Source organism: Rhagoletis pomonella, unplaced genomic scaffold, assembly GCF_013731165.1.
Source record: "Rhagoletis pomonella isolate Grant_MI unplaced genomic scaffold, Rhpom_1.0 Rhpom_scaffold_00005, whole genome shotgun sequence".
NCBI classification, from domain to species: domain Eukaryota; kingdom Metazoa; phylum Arthropoda; class Insecta; order Diptera; family Tephritidae; genus Rhagoletis; species Rhagoletis pomonella.
In genome coordinates, this window is record NW_023458559.1 from 43,660,633 (window position 1) to 43,679,152 (window position 18,520).

Here is an 18,520-nt window from a genome sequence, read left to right on the forward strand (position 1 = left end):
TAAAAAAAACTATAACTTAAAAAAGCGATTTACTTGCAGCAAGAGCTAGACGTTTTTTCCTCTCGTGTAAAATTTGTAAAACTGGGCTTTGCGACTTTTTACTATAAGATAACGATATGTTAAATATAAATATGGAAACAATGAATCATTTTTATTTCATTTCGAATTACCTGCATTTTCTGTGACTTTTTTAAATTTAGTAAGCAAATTTTTGTTTGAATTTATGTATTTTGAAAGGAACATACCTCTTTGTCAAAAGCCTACAAAACGCTTTCAAAAAAAACATTTGTCTATTTAAAACTTTGAGGCGCTTAAAGCAAGTGAAGAAAAGCTGCCATTTGGCCAGCCTTTATACATTTCAGTATGTTCCAAATAATTTTTGACACTTCTCGGAGCGAAGCAAGCAAAGCAAGCCTGCATTGGGCCAGTACCTTCAGACATACACATGTAGGGATTGAAAGAACAAAAGAATTATTTAGTTCTCTTCGTAGGTAACTTTTTAAATTTTAATATTTTTACTTCTACCATGTTTCAACTACACTGTACGGCAAAATCAACTTTTTTTCTGGGTATTGAACCAAACCATTTCTTTTAAGAGATTGAGTCATAGGTAAAAGAGTAATTTCTCCGTTTTTCGAAGTTAGATTCCGAAATCGAGATATGGGCCTTCGAAGTGCGAAATAGGACCTTTGGTAAAAAATCATATTTAATTATTGCATAAAAATAATTAAAACTAAAAATATAGACGTAATCCTCCTTTTGCTCTTATTTAAATGGTATATAACTTTTTTTGTACAAACTTATATTACAGGTGCTATAAGGGGTCAAAGTTCAGGTCTTCGAAAAATTAAATTCCTTATATTTCAAACAATTTCGAACTGATTTAAAAAAATATTACATCGTTGTAAAGGTGATTAAACACCCTTTCTTTCGATATGCATATTTGTATACTTCGTATATAAAAATTTTAGAAAAAACACATTTAAATGAAAAAATACCTTTTTTATAAAAAAAATATTTTAAATAAAAAAATTCCAACCGATTTTTAAAAAATTGGAATCGTTGTAAAGACGATTAAATCCCCTGTCTTCTGATATGCACATTTGTATACTTCGTATAAAAAACTTTGAGAAAAACACTTAAAAGGAAAAAATACTTATCAAACAAAAAATACTAACCGATTTTTAAAAAATTGGTATCGTTGTAAGGGCGATTAAACCCCTTTCTTTCGAAATGCATATTTGTATACTTCGTATAGAAAAATGTGAGAAAAACCATATTTAAAGGAAAAAACAATTTTTTTTTTTTATCAAAAAAAAAAAAATATTTTAAACAAAAAAATTACTCACCGATTTTTAAACAATTGGTACCGTTGTAAAGGCGATTAAACCCGCTTTCTTTTGATATGCGTATTTGTATACTTCGTATATAAAAATTTGAGAAACACTTAAAAGGAAAAAAATACCAATTTTTTCCTATAAAAAATATTTTAAACCAAAAATTACTAATTAGTAATACAATTGAATACTTTATTTAAATAAAACAGAAAATTATCTTTAATTTTTATACATATATAACCTATTATGTAAAAAATCAAAAATCATGGTGTTTTTATATTTTTATATGCCTTGGACTTCTGTTACTTTGCTTTATGTTTAACAGGGCTGTGGGTGAACATGAACGAATTAACGCTTAAAACAATATAAATTATATGCTTTATTTAAATACGGTATTCAATTGTATTACTAATTAGTAATTTTTTTTATATGAAAAAATTGGTTTATTTTTCCTTTTAAGTTAAGTGGCACTGGCAATTCAAAAATATTCGAATCCAAAATTTTTATACCCGAGCGCACTTGTGCACAAGGGTATATTAACTTTGTTCACATAACGGTTGTTTGTAACAGCCAAAACGAATCGAGAATCGAAACGAATCTGTCTGTCCGTTCGTCCGTGTACACGATAACTCGAGCCAAAAATTTTGTATATAGGTATCCATTTATCCAAGGTAGGTTGGTATTGAAAATGGGCGAAATCGGACTGTAACCACGCCCACTTCCCATATAACGGTATTTTCGAAAAATGCAAGAACTGGGATATTTCAGTTAATATTGGATGCAAATTGTTGAAAATTAGTATGTGAAGAAGAATTGTGGCAAAAAATAACATAATTATGAAATTTTTGCAAACTTATGATGACATGCTGTGTCCCAATAGCCGCTTCACCAATCCTTACCAAACTCGGTACGAGCCTTGCCTAGCGTCTAGCTAAGAAATCTGTTTTACAGAAACACGAAAACTGCCATAAATCAGCAACTACTAAGCCTAATTCACTTAAAATCGATGATTGCAATCACCACTTAGCAGAAAATTAGATTATTATAAATTTTTGGATAATGGGCGTGACGCCGTTGACTTATGACCACAAATGCGCATCTCGGTAACCTTTTTATCAATTTCTACCAAACTCGGTACACTGTATAACCTTGATACGGGAAATAAATTCGTGAAAAATTATTCAAATCGGACTAAAATTACACCAGCTTTCCATATAACGGTATGTTTCAGAAATACGAAAACACCAATATTTCAATAACTGCTAATATACTCCCACTAGTCCTACTAATTTACTCCAAGTTAATAGCTACAACAATCTCTTAACAATAAATAAGACTGCTATAGACTACAAAAGTATATCTCGGCAACGACTCGATTTTTACCAAACTTGGTTCAATTATATCATTAAGCCTAATTCAGCATATTATCGAAACCGTTTGAAATCGGGAAAAACAGTCCTGATTATCATGCCAAGGTAGTTTAGAGAAAGTTAAACCAACGATATTTGATACCTGCGCCGGGTATATAAAGTTCGGTTTCGCCCGAACTTATACTTCTTTACTTGTTTTGTTTGAAAATACTTTGACTCAGGGGTGTACGGCGAACTTTTTTCTGGTACGGTCTGATGTACATACAACGGTTATAATTTGAATTGCAGATTATTACCACTACGTTCTGCTGGAAAACGTTTCTTAACCCAAACTAGCAGAAACTATCAGCAGTCAAAATGAATTATACATTTGTTGAAACCTAAGCAAGCGAGGTGAAGCAAAATTGGTTTTATTTGATTCTATCTGTATATTCTTGGTATTTTTTTTTTAACATAAATGAGGGAATCATTAAATATTGTTGAAGTGTGGCAAAATGTAAGTATTTGTGACACTTTCGAAATATGAAAAGCTCTTTATAAAAAAACGCGCTATACCAAAACCCAGAAACCACATATTTTACAATATCAATTACATGAATGTAGTCAAAACTCGAAAAAAAATTCTTGCGTGATTTCCCAAAGTTTTCACTTTTACACATTCATGTTTTTGGCATACGGGCGGCGATAGGGTGGTCCAAAAATACATGCGGCGAATTTTTATTTTTTTTTTTAGTTAAACTCTCATCGCCTAGGATTTTTCTAAATGGAAAAAGAGGACCTTTTCGTAGAAATGGTATAGAATTATTGAAAATAAATCAGCCTCGTCGCATTACTCGTAAATTAGACCAAATTGCACGAGTCGACAACATTAGCATTGCCTACTGTCGTGCTGAAGTAAGTTGACGACGAAAATTGTCGAAAATTATCCAGTGCTGCCAAGTTTTTCCGTTTGAGCACATAAGTCGAGTCGAAATGTTAGGCAATGACATGCAATTTTCGATACGACTCGACTCTCGAATTGCGACTGGTACTCGACACGACACTCCCAATGAGACTGATTTCCGGTCGGAAAACTCTGTTTCTCTTTATTGTACCCAATTGTTTATTTAACCATTTTTTCATCTTAACTATTTTTTATTCTTCTTTATTGGCGTCTAAGCGATTTTAGCCGAGTCCAAAACAGCTCGCCAGTCATTTCTCTTCTGTGCCAGCTGACGCCAATTGGAAATGCCAAGTGAAGCCAAGTCCTTCTCCACCTGGTCTTTCCCACGCAGAGGCCTAGCTCTTACTGTTACCAGCATCGCGGCCCGCGTTGAACAGTTTCCGAGCAGGAGCGGTTTTCTGTCGAACGACATGGTCAAGCCAGCGGAGCCGTTGAATTTTAATTCACTGCACTATGTCTATATCCTATATCGTTATAAAGCTCATACAGCTCATCGTTAAATCGACTGAAAAAAATAAAAAAATAAATAAATCTTTCGCAGAGTCTTTCTCTCGAAAACTCCAAGAGCCGCTTCATCAGATGTTTTCATTGTCCATACGTCCGCGCCATACACCAGCACAGGCATGATGAGTGACTTATAGGGTGTGATCTTTGTACGACGAGGGAGGACATTACTTCTCAATTGCCTACTCAGTCCAAAGTAGCACTTGTTGACGAGAGTGATTCTCCGTTGGATCTCAAGGCTGACATTATTATTGGTGTTAATGATGGTTCCCAAATAAACGAAGTCGTCGCCTTTTTCAAACTTTCAACTGTCAATAGTGACGCGTATGCTCTGGCTGTTTGTGTGATGACAGGAGATACTTCGTTTTGTCCACTGATAAGGTCCAATCTTTCACACAATACACTTGATAAGACCTATAACCTTCCTTGCCGCCGCACTAGAATAGCTCTGCTGGCAGGCTGTCAGCTCCAACAACTCTGTAGTTTTTCAGCTATCGCTACTCGTAACTCGTCCTAGTCAGGCTGTGGGACATCGACTCCATCTTCATCGGACATCGGGCTCGGGTTCGTCTGCTCCACTACGTTCAGTGCTGCTGCCATTCAATACGGTGGAAAAGTGCTCGCTCCATAATTTAAATGCGTTCTGGACATCGGTTTCTAGGTCACCATGGTTGTTCTTACAGGAGTTCGCCCTGGTCTTGAAACCTTCCGTAAGTCGCCTAACTCTCTGGTAAAATTTTCGGGAATTCTTCCTGCCGGTCAGCATTTTAAGCTCTTCGCACTCACGTATTTCGGCCTCTCTCTTATTGCAGCTTCCCTCTTCAGATCCTTATAGCGCCTCACATAGCAGGCGTTGCGCAAGATCGCAGCGTGGCCCTGTGGACGGCATCTTTTTTCTCTGCAGCTTACTGACACTCCTCATCGTACCAGTTGTTCTTTCAGGCTCGCTGAAATCCGACTACTTCTTCGGCGGTGGTACTTAATGAGCGGGAAATGTGGTTTCACTGCTCCCATATGTCGGTTTGTTGACGAGGGCTCTCAGAGAGCAGGTGTGTGAGCCAAATGGCGAATAAATTGGCCGTCTGTTGTGATTGCAGCTTTTCGACGTTAAGCTTTCTTTGCATTGTTGGGCGCACATTTTTGTATGCACATAGGCGGGTGCGTATCTTGGCCGCAAAAAGATAGTAGTCGATGTTTGGCCCTCGGAGTGTACGTACGTCTATAACGCTGGAAGCATGCCTTCCGTCTATCACAAAATGGTCGATTTGGTTTCCGATTGTTCGATATGGAGACAGCCATGTAGCTTGGTGGATCTTCTTATGCTGGAACCTAGTACTACATATTACCATGTTTCGGGCCCCGGCGAAGTCGATCAGCCTCAGTCCGTTATCGGACATTTCGTCGTGGAGGTTGAATTTTCCGACAGTAGCGCCAAATATCCTCTCCTTGCCCACCTTGGCATTAAAATCGCCGAGCACGTTTTTGATATCGTGTCGAGGGCAGCGTTCTTATGTACGCTCAAAGCGCTCATAGAAGAGATCCTTGGACGCCTCGTCCTTCTCTTTCATCGAGGCATTGGCGCAGATTAGCGAGATGTTGAAGAATCTCGCTTTGATGCGGATTGTGGCTAGACGTTCGTCCTCCGGGGTGAACGCCAGTACTCGGCGACAGAGTCTCTCTCCTACCACGAATCCAACACCGTATTTGCGCTCCTTTACGTGGCAACCGTAGTAGACGCCGTAAGGCTATGCGCTTACCTCGCCTTGCCTCGTCCATCGCATTTCTTGGATGGCGGTGATGTCAGCCTTTGTTTTCCCCGAGGACACCAACCAGCCGGGCAGAGGCCCCATCCCCATTAGGGGTCTGGATAAGGTGCATAACTATAATTTTTTATATATTTAATTTAATTTATTATTGCTTAACGCTTAACGCCAATCGGCTTTGTACTAATGTAATAATTAAACACATTAAACATTCTAGGATAATTACATTACAAGAACAATTAAACAATTCAATGACGCAATTCAATGTAAAAAGACTAGTATAACAAGCGCACTATCGTATAGCTGTGTATGATGTTTCAAGTAAGAAGTAGTTGATCCTTCACGTTTTTCATAAACAGCGCATGAGTTCCTCCAAAGAAATTTAAAGTAGAGCAATGTTCATTTACAAGTCTTGCGATTCTATTGTTAGGCCCGTGCAATATGTAGTTCTTTGTCGTCCTTGTTGTTTCGAGTTGGCGGTTGATTCTGAGGCCCACTTTGGGGCAGATGAACCCAAATTGCTCAAGAATTTCAGGTGAACAAATGTGAACATTGATTACTTTGTAGAAGAAGGACAGGTCGGCAACTTGCCTTCTGCTCATGAGGCTACTGATTCCGAAATGTTTATAGACTTCATTGGTGTTCATGGTTACACCCGAAGAGCTTAAAAAGTATGGCAAATACTTGCAGAATTTGAGCTGAGGAGCTTCCAGTCTATTGACAAGCTGGTCTGTGAACGGTGACCAAACTATAGAGCAGTACTCAATGATTGGTTTTACCAGTGCATTAAACAGTCGGATGAGAGTGTACGGATTTCGGAAATCTTTGCCAGATCTGAGAATAAACCCTAACGTTTTGTGTGCTCGTAATGCTATGTTTTTTTATGTGGCTGGCGAAACTTAGTTCACTGTCAACGATTACACCAAGGTCTTTAATGGTTGTGACCACCTGTAATTGTTGACCGTTCAACCAGTATACAAGTGTATGCGGTTCACGCGAACGGGAGTAGGACATAACAGCGCATTTTCTCGTGTTTAAATAGAGTTTATTCGTTGTACACCAGTCGTGGATCTTATCAACATCATGCTGTAGCATATCAACGTCTTCATCACTGGTTATCTTTCTATATATCTTTAAATCATCTGCATAGAGCAGATATTCAGACTTAAGTTCATTACCAATGTCATTTATGAAGATATTAAACAGAATTGGTCCCAGATGTGAACCTTGCGGAGCTCCAGAAGTAGAAGCAAAACTACTAGAAATATAGCCATTGACTCTGACTTGCAGATATCTTTCACACAGGTAAGATCGAAACCATTTTAAAGCATTCCCTTTTACTCCATACAGAACAAGTTTGTCAAGTAGTATGTTGTGGTCCTCCATGTCGAAAGCTTTACTGAAGTCTGTGTATATTGCGTGCACATCTTTATTGCCATTCATTTTATCCAAAATGTAGGTGACGTATTGATATAGATTGGTGGATGTCGACCTACCACATGTAAATCCGTGTTGCCTGGTAGTTATGATATTCTTGAATGCGAAGGACATACAGGGCAATACCAGTTTTTCCAAGAGTTTAGCTAGCGACGATTGGATACAAATTGGTCGGTAATTACATACGTCTGACTTCAGTCCGGATTTGTGAATGGGACTGATATAAGATATCTTCCATACAGCGGGGAACACACCAGTTTGCAGGGATTTACTAAAGATATGTGTGATTGGTTCACAGAAGCCGATAGCACAGTTTTTCAAGAACAAATTCGGCAGTCCATCTGGCCCAGCTCCTTTCTTAACCTTCAGCTTTAAAAGTTGTGTATAAACATCATCATAGCAGACATCAAAGTTACGTAGATCTACATCACCTTTCGGTACGTTCAAAGTGTCTACTTCTCCATGGCTAACTTCAAATCACAGTCCTTTATACATATGCCGTGATCGTAATCAGAAAAAGGGGTCTCATCCGAGGCTTTCTGAACTTTTTCATTCGGGGGGATTATAACGTGGCGGGACCCAAACCCAGGGCATGCGAAGTTTTACACCTTTTCACTTTAGCTCGCTCCCAAACGGGTGTTTGGTTGCTACTTAGAGGATACGTGGATATAAATATCCGGACGTTGAGCTGCGATTTGAACCGTACGCAAAAGAATCACTTCTGGCCACTCCCAGGTGAATGGCAGCCAAATGCTTTCCACTTCTGCGCACGGAACCATTCTCCCCTATTATTTAGGTCCTTTAAGAATCCAAAAATATGCATTATTGAAACTATTCAAAAGAGAAAAAAGTTTTCCGATCGAAAAATATTGTTTTTCAAGAACTCTATACTATTTTTACGAAAAAGTGTTTTCCCCATAAAAAATACATGGAAAACTTTATGGTCTTTGGGGCAGTTCTAAATATGTCATATATATTAAAAAAAAAGCGGTCATTATTTTTTCCATTTAGAAAATTCATAGGGGGTGAGAGCTTTACATTTCAAACTTTTTTGTGGACCGCCCTAATGTACATACATACGTACGCCAATGGACAAAATAACAGAAACACAAAATGTTGACCAGTTTAGACATCTTTTCTTCTGTTTATTTAGTTTTTATACTTTTTTTTATAAAAGTATTGCTCAAGCCATGTAAATATTTTGTTGATTTTTAATAATTTTTTGTCGAACATACTTTGTATGGAAGAAAATGACTAACTCCTTCAGGTAAATAAAAATTATAAAAAATCAACGTGATATTTTAGCAACTCCAAACTTCCAATTTATTATACAAAAATCAAACGGACTATAAAACTGCATACCAAACTACTAATCTTAAATTCTGATTAAAAAGCTTCAAATTTAGATTTTAGAATTTTGTAACTTTCTCCATGAATTTTGAGATTTTGACTTAAATGGTTTTTGATATTGAGCTATAATTTTATAAAAAATAATAAATATTAAATAAACCCAATATCGTGTTTCTATTATGCACATATTTTGGCCACAGGTGTATGCATGTTTATGATTCATAAACATTTCTCTTGCATATCTTTCTAGTTAATAATTTCATGTCTTACCATTAATTGGGGTCGCGGCGATTTTCAACGTCGAACTGCCAATATTGCGTTGCGTCGCAATTAATTGCCTTTGTGCGCCGCTCAATTGTTTCGTACCGACAACTTGTATGTTGCGTGGACGTTGCTGTATGGTGCCCACCAATTGAATTGCTGTCTGTTGACCACTACTGACAATGCCGCCGCCGCTACCGCCACTGCCCGCGGCAACTCCACTCACATTTATTGTCGTAGTAGTTTGTTGTTGTTGTTGTTGCGATTGATGGCCCTGTTGCTGATGCTGTTGCGTCACTTGCTGCTGCTGCTGCTGTTGTGGCGTCTGTTGTTGCTGTTGTATTACAATGCTGCCACCTGCAACACCACCACCACCACCACTTGAGGTACGGATTGTTTGAGGATTTAGTTTTTGTACACCGGGACCAACAAATTGAGCTGGAATTGAAAGGGGAAGTACGCGGGTTGTTGCTTTGATTTTTTTGATGTTGTTGATTTATTGGTTAAATGAATTGGTTGACTGGTTGAACGAGTGAACGAACGTTTGTATGTGATTAAATATTAGACAATTTGTTGTTGCTTTTGTTCTACACTTTTTGGCAAAATGATAATTTCTACATACTCTTTCTGTTAAATGAAAATGTTAGTAAGGAACATGTCGCATGTGCGGCTTTGGGGTGGACAGGGCAAGATTTGTGGAAAAAGGAGTGAGGAAGCGATTTGATTTCGCAAGGTTTGTTTACTGAAACAAGTAGTTACAAGTATCAAAATTTGTTCGACATTTACATACAAGAACATTGTGTGTGAATACATATGTTACACTTGTGCAGCTAATTGGTGCGGAGAGGAGGGAACATAGCTTTCTGCTTACATATTTAAGTACAGTTTGAGTTTAAACTAATTTTCAAATTTGTATAACAAAGTGTGAAAATAAAGTAAAATTATATGATGTGCAAGCATTGTATGTGCAGCAGAATGACGTAATAATGTATCAATTTGTGATATGCAAGGATTGTTTTTTTGAGGTTTGAGTTGAGTAATGTGTTCAGGGAAAGGAGGGTAGCATTGTTTCGTTAGGAAGCAATGAGAAATGCAAAAAGAAAAAAGAATTAGTGTAGTTTCGGCAATTTTAATGCAAATTTTTGAAGTATAATTTTAGTTTGCTTATCGTTGATATTTGTATGTTTTTGGGCGAAATAAATTTATATAAGTAATGATACAAAATATTATATTTTTAAAAATAAATTTTAACTTATTTTAGGATGAAAGCAAGGGCTGGCTCATTTCTTAAAGTTTTCAACCAATTGCAATGTTAACCATAAAGGTTATGTCTTCAATGTGCAGACGATTAAAGCAAGCTCTTTGAAAAATACAATGAGCTGCATAATTTAGAACCGGCCCTAGCGCTGCCAACAAGTTGAGAACCTTGTTGCGGCTGTGTACTTCATTTACAATTACAGTTATGTGCGCTGGGGGCTAGCAAGCTCTAAAATGTTAGGGTTATTAACGTGGATGCCTACGATCAGTTAAACTACTTGTGGTGACTAAGCAAGCTTCTAGATGTAGAAGTTAAATACCTTCGAGGGCTTCTACTTAGATTAGATCTCGAAAAAATACTGCGGTGGTGTGGCGGAGGTCAGTTTGCACGAAAATTACTGAACTTGAAAAGAAAGCTCAGTTAGATTTTCTAATTTGGTCGGACCAAGTATTTTGCATCTCAATGCTTGTCCGTCTGAAACAGTGGATTTGGATTTGGCTTTTCCCTGAACTTTAGCTCATGTGAAAATAAGACAGATGCTTTGCAGCCTTGTGGTGGCTCGGCGTTGGGTTGTTTCTTTGGGTCCGGCGGAGCAAATGTGCCGCCGTAACTCAACAATATTGAGCGATATCAGTAGTTTAGATTTTAGAAGTTCTTCCTCGCAGAAAAATCGTGAAAGCAAACATAATACGTTTTAAATCCCGATTGGAAGACCTAATAAAACATGCCACAAATGCAATCTTCTAAAAAAAAATTTTACTTTTTCAAACCCATTCCAAAGATATCAATATTTCTAAAAAACTACTTAAGCATTAAGTCTCATAGTATATAAAATGTTCAACTTACCAATTGGCAATGTTAGCATTGTTGCTGTAGCACCGCCACCGCCTGCTGCATTTCCTGCATTGCCGACACCAGCACCACCGGTTCCAGCACCACCCGCGCCGGTATTCGTTAGCATCACAGTTTGTGTACCGGCAGTGGTCGCCGTACCGCCACTAGGTAGATTCACAATCGTACCTGTTGGTGGTACATGTTGCACATGATTTTGGGTTTGCTGCGTCCCCGTTGCCGCTTGCAGCGTTATTGTATGCTGTTGCGACGACTGGTGTTGCTGCTGTTGGCTGTGTGTTGAGACAGGAACTGATACCAATAAACTACGTTGTTGCAAATGTGGCTGTTGACCAACTACGCCACTGCTACCGACCACACCGGCCGCAGCATTGCTGTTACTTACTGTAGCACCACCCGCACCACCGCCGCCGCTAAGCACGCACGAGACAGTGGCAGCGTTAGATTGCGCCTGCTGCTGTTGTTGTGATTGGCCATGCTGCTGTTGCACAGCGGCCTGCAGCTGCAACGAAAGCGGCTGAGCCAAGCCCGGTATTTGCACTTGCACATTCTGCAGTCCAGGAAAATTAGCTATGGCGCCTTGCAAGAGATTAATACCCTGTAAATTCAGCGTAGTCGTCGTGTTGGAGGCAGTTGATTGCTGTTGTTGTTGCTGATGCTGGTGGTGATGCTGTGGTGAGGGCGATGGCTGTGGATGTGGACTAGACATGGGTGAGTGTATGGATGTGGCAGCAGCTGGCGATTGCACCAACGTTTTCGCTAGGTATTGTGTGTGCACGTGCGCTTGTTGTTGTTGTTGGGGAGACATATTTGGCATCGCAGTCGCAGCAGTTCCACTACTGTTGTGAAGGCGCTCAAGCAGTACTTGATTCTGCGTTTGTGATGACGACTGTGAATGATCGGAGCCGGAAGGCGACGGCGTTGCCGCACCTAGCAGTGTCAAGCTGGTTGCGGTGCCAACTGAATTTGTGGTACTGGTTGGCTGCGGCACCGCAAAGCCACTGGCATTTGACGCATTCGAGTCACTACCAGGTGATGGTGCGGCCACGCCAACAACAATAGCATTCGGTGGGGCACCTGTGTTGCTAGAGTCTCGTCGTAATGCATTTGCCAACGCAACTCGTTGTTGCTGCGCGCCACTATTGAGTATTTTTATGCTGCCCCCAGATGCACCGCTCACGCTGCTTACAGTATTCACCGTGGCGCCGCCGCCACCAGCACCCAGCGCACTCACTGTGTAACCAAAGTTGGGCGCATTTGGATTCGTCATAATCGCTGGCGGTGAAGCTAATTGTGAGGCGAGTGCCGACATTGACACGCGCACCGTCTGATGTGCCTGGGTGCCAGTCGTTTGCTGTTGCATCTGCTGGCCGTCCTGGCCTTGGTTTTGATGTTGGGCTGCTTGGTTCAGATTGACAGCAACCAAATTGCCCGCTGCAGTACGGAAGGTTGTGCCTCCTGCACTGGCAGTCACAATATTGCCACCGCTGGTGACGATATTAAATTTTCGATTAGGATTAAGGAGATTCTGCAGCACTTCGTTGTTGGTCTGCTTACGTTGCTGCACTGTTGTCGCCGCCGAAACAGTGGCTGGCTGTGTTGTCACCTGGACAAAGTTTTCACCGCTCACAATTGTTTGCTGTTGCTGCTGCTGGTGTTGTTGCTGCTGAGGCGTTGAAGATGTGTGTTGCACCTGTGTGACGGTCTGATGTTGGCCGGTCGAAGTGGTAAAAGTGCCGCTGGCCACTGGTGTACTTGTCATAGCGGCAGGTGCGCTATTCAATAAGCTGCGTATGGAGGCGTTACTGCTATTTTTCACATTAGGGTTGCTGACACCACCGCTATTATTGTTGGCTACAAATAAATAAGATGGGAAACATTTGCATAAAAATGGATTAGACTGCCTGTACAATTATACTCACAGTTCTGCTGCAACTGTTGTTGTTGTTGTTGCTGCTGTTGCTTCTGTTGTTGGAATTGATTGGCGCTATTCATGATATTGGTGAAGATTGCATTTATCGCAGGATTTGTGTGTAATGTCGTCGTCGTCGAATTGCTACTATTGTTGCTACTGGCAGTACTGTGTTGCTGTTGTGTGGTTTTATGCAAGATCTGCTGCTGCTGTTGTGCAGTAAGTAATGGCGCGGCCTTGAGCTGCGCCTGCTGAAAAAAAACGAGAAAATTAAACAATTTAAAAATGGTCTGACTGTTCGTCAACAATCTTTCATCGTTATTTGCAAGTACTTCAGACAATTGATTAAATTGAAAATTTGTGGACGGCTTAAGGACAATACAATATAATTGATAAAATTGATGATTTGGCTCATTTTCAGTGATCAGCAAGAATAAAAACTTTTTTTAAAACCAGACCATTCAGGCTACACTGGAGTCAATATATTTGCAAAACTTTTAATATTTGTTGGGATTTTTTAACTATAATTTATTATACATACCAATATTGGCACGCTGGAACTGAGTTGTGTGCGCAACGCTGAATTTGTGCCAGTAACGGCGTTCAATTGCGCCGCCGTGATGACCTGAGTCTTTTGCTGCTGCTGTTGTTGTTGTTGTTGCTGCAAGTTGGCGGGCTGTATAGTAATACCGGCATGTTGCAGCGTTTGCGTTTGTTGCTGCTGTTGTTGTTGCTGCGCTTGCGTAAGTGGATGTTGTTGCACCAACACCAATGATCCGTTGCTAAGGCTTAGCTGCGTTGTCGTATGAGTATTGCCACCTGCAACCGAATGTAGTTGGATGTGTTGCGCTGGCTGCTGTTGTTGTTGCTGCTGCTGCTGTTGCGCATGAATAATGCCCGCACTACCGCTACTGACATTGCCGCCGCTCGACTGTATGTGCATCGTTGTGCCGTTCGCATCTATAAATTGTGTTGTAATTTGTTGGTGTTGTTGTTGCTGCTGTTGTAGTTGTTGTTGGCGCAATACTTGTTGTACAGCAGCCGCATTACTGGCAGTTAACCCGACAATGTTGATATTCTTCGTCAAATTACCGCCTGTTGGCGTTATGGCAATGTGTTGTTGTTGTTGCTGCTGCTGCACGCCCCCGCCAACGGCGCAAACAGTTTGCGCAACTTGTTGTTGATGTCCAACAGTGCCTATGTGTTGTACGGTGGCGGGCAATATGTGCTGTTGCTGGCCATTCGGTCCGACCAACACAACGTGTTGCTGTTGCGGCGGTTGTTGGTGTTGGCTGGCTGTGGTGCTTCCACTAGCCACTGCTGCAACAGTAACATGCTGAGCATTACCCGCCGAGGTCGTAGCATGTTGCACATGCTGTTGTTGTTGCTGCTGTTGTTGTTGTGCTGCTAATAGTGCCGCCTGTCGTTGTTGCATCAGCAAGGCCTGTCGCTGTTCCGGTGTGATGCCTGTGTGTGTTACCTTGGGCAAATGACCCGGCACCAAGTGCGTGATTTTAACTGCTTTGCGTCCCTCTTCGGTGAAAATCTCGGTGAATTGCTGTATGTATCGATTCGCATGTATGCGTGTGCCCAACGAAAAGCGACAAGACTCACCATTGCGTTCACCCTCACGGTAATCGCGATCGACATATAGCTCACCCAGGTACTCAGAATTCGAGGGTCGTTGAAAAATGGAAAGTTTTATGTGATAGATCACACGTCGCCCAGCATTTTCTTCACGTTCAGTTTCCAACACGTACTCTTCGATCAATTGCGGCTGGCAGTCTGTGGTTTCACGTGGCCGCTCATACGTCTTAGCATACTTTTCCACACTTATAAGCTGCTCGGGTACTTTCAGATTCGATGGATATTCCAGCCGTGGCGGACGTATCGGTCGTATGACGTCACGCGGTCGACGTGGTACTTTCGACGAGAACGAAGTGAGCATTGCACTCACCAGGGGATTGCTGCTAGGCGCTGTGGCCGCGGCGGCATTAGCGTTCACCAGGCTACTTGTACGTGGCCGTGCGCGCAGTCGTGTCAAGTAGTCACATAACTCAAGTCCGTAATGATGAGTAAACTGATCCAATTTTCGTTTTCGATTTATTGAAATTTGCGTGTACTTTTTCATTTGACGTCGCAACTCATGCGTATTGAACAGTTGTCGCGCATTCTGTGCATTGATGGCAAAACGACCGATATTAGGATCGGGATCCAAACACAACGGTTCCGCAGTGGCTAGCACTAACTGACTTTCCAGTTGTAATTTATCCTCTGCACCACAAATCGCTGCTGCCGCAGCTGATGCCGATGTCGTTGGATTAATGTTCAGATTCGTTGTGCTGGCCAAGTGCTGCACATCAGCAAATATGGTGGCATTTGTGGGCCGCAGAAGGACGTGTTTCGTATCACAGATATTCGTCGAAATAGCGAATGTTTGTCGAAAATCGCGTATTTGCGCAATTACACAGCCAGCGTAGAAGACATTCGGCTTAACGTAGGTACGTGCAGCTTCGCTGTCATCGTGCGAAGCGTTCAATGTGAGGCTGGGCGCATTCAACATGTCAACAAGAAAGTCCGGTATTACCTCACGATCAATGCACTGTAGCAATTGATCATTTTCGTAGGGCCAACGCAGTACTTCGATCAGTGGGTACTCATGTTGTTGATGTTGTTGTAAGCCATGTTCATCGGCTCTGCCGCCTGCAACTTTGAGCTTCAAGTCGGAGGCATTTTCATAGTCATTACCGGCGCCTTTTAAATCAGGCGGTATAGCGGCGAAACTTAGTTTACTGCTGCTGCTACTACTACCACTACCACTGCCAATGCTACGACTAGAAGCACCTCTATAGGTGGTTGCGGAAGAAGTGCCACTCGTACCTGCTTGTATGCTCTCCGCGCCACCAGTACCCGACCCATCACCTGCATGCACAAATTCGCCATTAGGCGTTAACAATTGCCGATCGTCATAGTGTAACGCTAATGAGTATCCTTTATTGCCCGGGTATAGGTTTACAACAATTGTATTCAGTTTTTCACTTTCTACCAAACGCTCCAGAACAAAAGCACGCGAACGCTGTTTGAGCTGCAAATAGATTAGGCACATAGTAATTATAGTTTTATGCAAGAGTATAATCTTTTTTTTTGGCATTGCATAGCTGGTGTGGACTTTTTTAATTGAGAATTGGTGAGTTTGCCCGACACTTTTTAAGTTGGGAAAAAAAGTTGTTTATTATTGCCATCAATGGTAGTTATTTTCTGGATTAACTTTTTGTACCGGAGACGTTAATGACATATTTTTAGCATGCTAGATAAGGCCGCTGTAATGTAGTGGTGAGCAGGCCTGGTCAAGCAACATCGCAAAAAAAAAAAAATAGAAAAAAGGGTTCTTCTTGACAGCGGTCGGCCCTCGGCAAGTAATGGCAAACCTTCGAGTGCATTTTTGCCATGAAAAACAGCTTCTCATAAAAAGACGCACGCCACAAATTGGATGAAAAGCTCGGCCAAACACTAACATATGTGTAAACGCCAATCTATTATTATTATTTAAAAGATATCAAGCTTAATTTGATCAGTAAATACGTTACAAAAGCAGTAGTTTGAACGATTTTATGAAATGGCGTGGAAATATAAAACATATTGCCATTGTTCGGCTATTGCAAATTCTTACATCCTTTCAGTATCGTTAACTACGACTCAGCGCCGTCGAGAGAAAATCCAGCCCCATGAAAAATCACGAGCCCTTATACATAAATTACATTAATTTAAAAACATGTGCGTATAGGGTCAGAGGGAATCAGCACGAATCGGAATATATTTCTAATAAAAGCCTTTATTGTAAAAAAAAATATTAACAAGTTATGGTTCTGATATTTCAGGTCCCTTAAAAAGCTCGAGCCCGGGCGGACTCACCACAAACTTGAATCTTTTGGGCAAAAGTCGATAATTAGAGCTTGTATAAGATAGGAACTCTTGAAAAAGGGTTAGGTTTGGAGTTACAATACATATTGTATTAATAACTTCCCTTTAATAATTGTGTACATAAGGACTTTTTGAGTTTCAGTGACCCCAAATTTGTTTCAGCACTGGTTTTTTAAATCTTGTGAATTCCAAAAAGCAAACACAATGTTTCCAGTTTGAAATAGAGCGCACTAAAAAATATGCGCTAAATCTAACCTAACAAAGTATGCGTTGAACTTCTAGGATAATTATTAGTCAATCATAGTACATTTGCTTACCCCAGTTTCCGTGAATGAGTTTAAATCATTAGCCAACAATTGTAGATAGTTTTCGCGTATTTTGTCGTGAATGTTAAAGAACTTAGATGACGGCGATGATGATGCGCCACCTGAACTAGATGATGTTGTGCTACCAGATGCACATGCCGCCGACGAGCTACTGTCGCGCTTGCTACCAGAATTACGCGCGGACGATGTTGATGGTGATGATCGGCTTGTTGATTCTTTTGAAATTTTTTGCCGTTTGCTAGGCGAGGAGGTAGGCGATGCAGACGATGACAGCGCACCAGCCAAGGGCGATGATGTACTTAACAAATGCTGAGGTGGATGAAGATGCGTTGTTGTTGATGATTGTTGGTAGTGGTGCTGGTAATGATGATGTGAATGATTGCTGTGGTGTTGTTGTTGTGTACTTAAGGACGCGGAAGGACGTTTATCAGCCTTTTTGTTATTGTTATTACTGGTTATTGTAATATTATTATTGTTGCTTTGATGCGCTGCTGTGGAGAATTGTGACGACTGCGTTAAAGATGTTAGAAATGCACTTGTTCCCAAGCTACCATAAACTCCGATGTTAGCTACATTTGATTCGCCGAGTGATGTTGTAGAATTTAAGCCTGGCGGTGTTGATAACAACAAATCGGGCACTACCGGCGAGGGGGAAGTGATTGAATTAAAGTTGGAAAGATTTGTCGATGATGAACAGGACGATGGTGATGGCACCGTAGATGTAGCTGTACCATGCGCTGACGCGTTCGTTGAAGGTTCAGCGAGTAGCACAATTCCATCCAAGCCACTTGTGCTACTACCGATATTGCTGCTACCGCAACCGCCGCCAACACTACTGCTATTACTTGTTGCGAGTATTTCAACTGGCGGTACTTCACTTGGTGATTCAGTTCCATCATCGAAAATGCAATAAGGAGGTTGGCTAGGAATCTGTGTGATATTACAATGTAGCAGACTTGAGTCAAGCAGTGAACTTTTACTGGAGAACGTTACGCTGCTCAGTGGTGCTGGTGGCGGTGGAGATGTCAATAGTTGTGGTTGTTGTGGCGGCGCGGGACACTGCAGCGCAGTTTGTAGATGCTGATAGTGTGAGTATGGCGGTTGCTTCGATTGTTGTGGAATAGATTGATGCTGTTGATAAATTAATTGTTGATGCGGATGTTGTTGCCTCAATATGCTACTGCCACTGCCGCTCGAGTTCAACGCCGGTAACGTCGAATTGCTGTTGCTATTAATGCTAGTGCTAGAGCCTTTTAGCTTTTTAAGCGTGTCATTTATTATGAACT

The 18,520-nt window shown here is 41.0% G+C and overlaps 1 protein-coding gene across 5 annotated transcripts in view; it reads right to left on the bottom strand.

The window, feature by feature from the left end:
• LOC118739028 (protein split ends-like) overlaps positions 1-18,520 on the bottom strand; it is a 40,236-nt gene that overhangs the window by 5,094 nt on the left and 16,622 nt on the right. For 3 of the 5 annotated variants that reach the window (XM_036470115.1, XM_036470114.1, XM_036470113.1), the window contains exons 3-7: positions 17,226-18,518; positions 13,529-16,072; positions 12,998-13,238; positions 11,070-12,929; positions 8,975-9,403 (exon numbers count right to left, since the gene is read on the bottom strand). In XM_036470115.1, coding sequence (XP_036326008.1) covers positions 8,975-9,403; positions 11,070-12,929; positions 12,998-13,238; positions 13,529-16,072; positions 17,226-18,518 — 6,367 coding nt within the window. The remainder of the gene's footprint in view (positions 1-8,974; positions 9,404-11,069; positions 12,930-12,997; positions 13,239-13,528; positions 16,073-17,225; positions 18,519-18,520) is intronic. The other 2 variants (XM_036470116.1, XM_036470117.1) reach the window with 2 other exon arrangements.